General features: G+C 38.7%; 1 protein-coding gene across 1 annotated transcript; it reads right to left on the bottom strand.

Moving 5' to 3' along the window:
* Positions 1–5,439: 5,439 nt before the first annotated feature.
* Positions 5,440–6,045, bottom strand: LOC142163852 (uncharacterized). The gene has a single exon (XM_075220998.1). It carries the CDS (start codon positions 6,043–6,045, stop codon positions 5,440–5,442), a length of 606 nt encoding a protein of 201 aa, XP_075077099.1.
* Positions 6,046–6,592: the final 547 nt, after the last annotated feature.

A 6,592-nucleotide genomic window follows, 5' to 3' on the forward strand; every position in this document is an offset into this window, starting at 1 on the left:
TCTAGAGGCTTGTAGACGAGTCCTGTATATTTTGTATATCATTAATGTGTCCTTGTCAGCCCTGTGTATATGTTTAGTTTTGTATTGTTGGTTGTAGTCTTTCATGGCGGCCTCGTCGGCCTGCACAGTTATGTGTATGAGCTTTTGTATTAGTTTACCCCTCATATGAGAGAGACGTTATTTTTAGATGATTTAGAATATGGCCTCGTCAGCCTTGATTGGTATTGTCAGCTTGCATGTAGGATTCGTCGGTCTAAGTTGAGGGCTACCCCTCTAGAGTTCACAGTTACAGAGTGGTACGATTGGGCCGAGTATGGAAACGGGTGCCGACCACGTCTCCCCAAGTTTGGGGCATGACAAACTTGGATCCAGAGCAGTTCTATCCTAGTGAGTTTTCAACCTGTGTCTAGTATAACCTTGTTTATAGATGTGTTGTGCACTACATTATATAAAGAAGAAGCTACAAGGCATTTAAGAGTCTGTTACTCTTCTTTCAAATGCAAATCGTGCTATAGATCTAGTCATAAGAGTTTGAGTCAGGACTTATGTTAGCTAATGATACAAAGATGTTTGCAATTAGAAAGATTAAAGCTAGCCAAAGGGCTAATACAGCAACATGTAAGGGCATTAATAGAGAGAGAGAGTTCTTGGCGACGAGACCCTGTTTGAGGCCCTATCAGATCATTCGTGCAAATTTCCAGCTTAAGACCCTAAGATGGAAATATCGAACACATCCCGTGAATACAAGGCCATAGGAGTATCAGAAGGTAAAAGTATAAGTTTCAAAAGGTAATAGAAGCAAGGTGAAGGAGGTCACGAGTCACCCAGTTAGTGAAGATTATCAGTATTTACAATTCATGTAGAGAAATATAAGTATTCCGAGTTACCTTCAACATTAACAAAGGTATGTACAATTGGCCACACCCATCTCAGTTATGCCCTATGAGACCTAACAAATATAGTTTAAGAGAAGGATGAGATATCAGGATCCAACTGGGATTAGAGTAAGCCAAAATGGTGGATGGATTGTTAGCATTAACTGACATTTCCAAAGGATATTGTAAACATAATAATAGTTTTCCTTGTGAGACACCCAGATGGTGCACTCTAGAATAGTGCAGTCAGATATGAATACTAGAATGTTCAAAAAATTAAGAAGATAGGTACTGGAATCCTAGAAGGGACAAATATTTACCTTAGTATGGCTCCCGTCCCTAGTAAAGAGAGAATGTTAGGCAACTCGAAGAGCCAGTGGATGGAGCAAGGGGAGCTAAAAGCGAAAGAATATTTTGTTGAAGTTTTCAGAATAAGGTAATGGACAGAAATATTAGCAGGAGAATAAGAAGAGAGTAAATGAAGCATTATGAGTAAAAGGTGATAAATGGGTGATAACGGTAAATCAAAATATGACAGGATGACAGAGTCTATACTCAAGTGAAAGAAAAGACAAGAGGTGATAGGCCTTGAGACAATGAAAGAGTATATGCCATAATTTCATATCCTTAATTCGAGAAATGAGTTTGTGACTCCAACATGATTACCAGAAGGCTAAGTTAGATCCCCCAAAGTAAGAGAAATTAGTATGGGCTAGTAAACAAGATGAAATCGAAATGAATTAGGGACCAAAGAATTTGATAATAGTTGACATTGTGAGAATTTCAAAGATCGCGTTCCGGCAATAGTAGAACAACAGAAGAACAACTTTTAAAGGTCATTGAGGAAGACGCTTCCCCAAAGCAAGCACTATAAGCAGAGTTAAGCTTAAGGGATAAAGTGTGCTAGTTACACTAGGTGTCACCCTCGTGCGTAAGAAATTCAGTTAACCCTGATACAGAAGGGTTACCGCAAGGTATGTAAGGGTCATTGAAAATATGGAAAGACGCCGAAGATGAAGAGGTGAAATATTTGCATGTAAACTGGGCATATTTTGAGGACCGAGCTTTCCGAATCAATCAACGGCATGTCCCCAAGTATCGTTCTTCTTACATCCCATTGATAGGGGGTGTGTAGGCAATCCGAACCCCCACAGTTAGAATATAATCCAGTGTCATCACAGCTTGATGTTGGGGAAATTTTCAAAATCAAAAATCAAATCATTCCATCGTATTTCTAATCGCTTTCTCGAACTACAATCGGCCTGATTCTCGTTGCCTTCGAGATATGTAAGAAACTCAACATAGAGCTCGGTTGTACCCATATCAAAGCCCATTCAAATCAATTCATCCATTATCCAACATCCACGTCGAGTGTCCCACAGCCCGACGTGGGGGCAATCTTGGAAGCAATGTCGAGATCACACAGGCCCTTTCGTCTTTGAACATCTGCATCCTTTGTCTTCCATTCCATGCGACTACTAATTCATAAGTAGTAGTAAAGTGCATCCCATAACTACACATGACCTGATTCTCATGCAACCCAAGATATGTAGGCAACTCAAATACCAGAGTTCGGTCACAATCTTCAAAACCTCCTCCCTCCCCACTCTAGCGCGTCAGGAATAAATTGAGTATGGCGCCAATATCTTTGCCCGAAGACTCTTACATCAAATCCGGTCAAAGAGGGGCAGTTGTTGACACTCAATTGACCCTCCGTATTAAAAATTAACTTCTACAGGCTTCCTAGTTGAAAAATGATAAAATGTAATTTCTTGCACATTATTTGACTTTAATGCAATTTATTGATAATTATTCCTATTTTCACAAAATATAGAAATTTTTATCATTTTATTGCAATTAGTTGAATACTACCATTTTTGTTTATTTTTCTAAATTTTAAAATAATTTGTTGATAATTGTCCTATTTTTTAAATATTAGGATTTTCTATCAACTTATTATCTTTTAAAAAAATAAAACAATAATTACTATAACACTATTGTAGTACTTGGTATTTTAATAAATACTACAAGGTATATTTTTAGTTTAATATTCATCTTTAATTTTATAGCACAGTCTATTAATTACATGGAAGTCAGTAAAATTTATTTCAGAATATAGATCAAATCCAGTCAAATCATATGTTTTGTCAATATCTAATGTGACATGACATTTGATATGACTAAACATGTGACATGACACCTGATGTGATATGTCATATGATGTGACATGACACCCTCTCATCCAATGGGTAAACCTTCTACCCAATGGGCAAATACCATTATTTTATCTTCTCCTGTGAGCTAAATTAATTACATTGATACATACACATACATAGGTAAAGAGTACACGGTATTATAGCCGTGGTATTCAAGCACACACTATTCGTTCCATGGTTTTTGCCCAATTTGTTTTAGCAAATCCACTGGGCGATGTGCCTAGGGCTAGTTTTTATATATATATGTAAAGCTAAACCAAATACAAAGGAAAGTAGTGTCTTATCTAGTGTAGCTAATAAAATTTCGATGCTTACATAGCCCCCAATACCAAATTTGAGCAGAAGACACTCAACTATTGTAATACATTTTGAACTACCTGAAAACTGACAACTAAATGCAATGGTAACATCCCACATTGCAATTGCTTGTAGCCTGTGCATTCTTCGTCACTTAATGTAAGCACATATTTGCTCCAGCAGTATCCTGATTTGTAGTGGTGAACTCAAGAAAAGTTGATGAATATGGCCTCCTAGCCGTATGGATTTAAGTGGCATGAGCGACCAATGTCTCCAATTGTAATTCATCTTTTGGAAATAACTGGGCCGCACCTTGTCAACCATTGACCACACTGCCCCATCACGTATCCTGTGTAGCCTTCCTCTCTTAATGTAAGCATACTTTTGCTCAAGCAGTGTCCAACATTGTAATGGCGAGCTCAAGAGACGTCGATTAAAATGTGTTCCCTACTGCATATAGTTTGTACAACAGCATAGCAGAATTTCTGGCACCTTGTACTCACACGTATATAAAGGTTTTTGCATGACTCTCCTTGTAAGTGTCGTAGTTGTCCTCCAAAGTACAGAGCTGATACCTTCTTGTATTCTTGATATCCCAGCATATATACAAAGGTATGTAGTCACCAAGTGCAGATGTATCTGGTAGTTGTCCCATGGTAAGTCCATTGTGCCCACATTCCTCTTTGATTTTGATGTCCTGATCCTCTGCACGTAGTTGGTCCTGCCCTATTTGATGTGGAAATCGTGTGATCTCCAACAGCCAACTGATGAAGTCGTTGTGTAGAACCATTCTTGGGATACACTATGAACAAAGTGCACTGGGATTTGACTCCCCAGTACCTTCATTGTTCCCAATTTTGGATGCCAAAAAACTGTTCTTTCCTTAAGTGTCACGCTCAAAATCTGGGCAGTCCTCTCTTGTCTCTCCAGTATTGGTTGCTCTGTTCCTAGTAAACTGAAGATCCTCCATGTTTCCATGCTTGTACTTATCCTTGATTCCCCTCCAATGGAATGAGTACATAGTACTAATACCACCAATTGAAGGTTCCTCAGAAGACAAGGCACGAATATAGTAGCTTGTCCTGCAAAACAAAAACCAGTGTTAGTAGTAAAACAATCCACCTTACTCTCCTCCATCCGTATTTGAGTTTGGTGGTTGTATGTTTCCTTTCCATATTTCCCCCCAGTGATTATTTCAATCGTATCTAACTTCTGGTTCGTACTCGCAAATATGGGCATAACCATTTGTCATTGTTAACTATCCTTCTTCCTTGTGGTTCCAGTTGATTAAAAGATTGGGCTTCAAAGTCTCCATTATCAAGGGCATAGTTAGCTAGGTAATCAGCTAGTTTGTTTCCCTCTCTCATTATGTGTGAGAACCTAGTTTTGCTTCTTCCCATCGGTTCCTTTATTTCCTCCAAATATGCAGTCACTGCCCAAGGTGGATCCCAATTTCCCTCTATCACATTCTTCATTAACATCGAATCAGTTTGCACTAAGATGTTGGTGTATCCATGATTCACATAGTACCTCAAAGCCTCAAGTATAGCAGCTGCTTCTGCTTCAATATTAGTAGTCTCCTGAATTTCCTTTCCTCTTGCATGCCTGACATCACCTTCTTCATCTCGCACCACAAAACCAATCGAGTTCCGACCTAGATTTCCCCTTGATGCCCCATCTGTGTTTATTTTCACCCAGCCATGTTCAGGTAATTCCCAAAGGACCTTAGTCACCTTCAGCAGTAGTGTGTAATTATCCATTTAGTGTATTAAGTCTGGCCATTTATGAGGGACATTCTACAGACTTGGTTTCCTTAGCCTCACCAGTTGTTGAAGTGTAGATGAAATCTGATATATCACCCTACTAACAGTTACTACATCCCCATGTTTATAACTGTTTCTTCTTTTGCAAAGTTCCCATACAATGATCGATGGTAAAGCATTGAAAATATGTTTATGCCTGGGCACTACATGCAACGACCAACATTTTAGCACTGCCTGAAGCAAAGACATCCCCTTCATATTGATGCCTAATGTTGAAAGAAAATAATGTCACACTGTCCGAGCTGCATAAGAATTGAATAGTACATGTTCCATTGTTTCCTCATATGGATTAGCATAACACCAACATTTAGATGACATAAAGTAACCCAGCCTTCGAAAATAATCATCAAACGACAGCTTGCCTTTCCATACCTTCCACATGAAAAAAGTAATTTTGAAAGGTAATCCTCTCACCCATATATTTTTATATACAACACTAGGATCCTTTCTTCTTCGAGTATATTCCCAGGCAGACTTTACAGAGAAACTGCCTTTATGCTCCAAAGACCAGTATGGTCTATCAAGGTCATGATGCAACAATGGTGGCTTAATGTTTTCAGTAACATGTTGTGCCAGTTCTTGTGGGAGTATTTCCAGTAGCTTTTTCTCATCCCACGACCCATATACTATAACATCATATACATTGTGCACAGATTCATCACAGTAAAAATCTGGGGGAGTTACAAAGTATAAAGCTCCCAATCTTGTCCAGTTATCAAACCAAAATAGTGAAGAACCCATTCTTGGTTTCCAAACTATCTTATGTTCAATCTCATCTCTACATTCAAGCATTTTCCTCCAAATATGAGATCCTTGTTTCCAAGGAACCACCATTGCATTCAGCTTTTTACAATATTTTTGACTCATGAATGAGCTCCACAAAGTAGGCTTTGTCCTAAAATTCTACCATACTTTACAAAATAAAGCCTTTGATACATCATGTAGCGATCTAAATCCTACCCCTTCTTCCTCTTGTGATAGACATAATGTGTCCCAAGATGCCTAATGCTTAGCTTTTCCTCCCACAGAATTACTCCAGAAGAATCGAGCAAACAATTTATGGAGTTTGTTTATAACAAAAGAGGGGGGATTCACAGCTGATGATACTAGATGAATTGGCATAGTTTGAAGCACATGATAGATCAAAGCTACCTGCCACCAATGGAAAAAAGTTTACCTTTCCATGATTGAAGCTTGTCCAGTATCTTATTTATAAGCCCCTGATAGTAATCGATCCTTATCCTTGCATGATAGTAAGCCCCTGATATTGGAAATTCACGCTATGTTGGAGCTTTGAAGTCTGAGTAAAAGCCCAAAGTCTTAGTTGGGATCGAGTTCGGGGATCAACGGACCCTAATACATTCAAAGAGAGGCGAATAAT

Source organism: Nicotiana tabacum, chromosome 9 (genome assembly GCF_000715075.1).
Source record: "Nicotiana tabacum cultivar K326 chromosome 9, ASM71507v2, whole genome shotgun sequence".
Lineage (NCBI taxonomy): Eukaryota > Viridiplantae > Streptophyta > Magnoliopsida > Solanales > Solanaceae > Nicotiana > Nicotiana tabacum.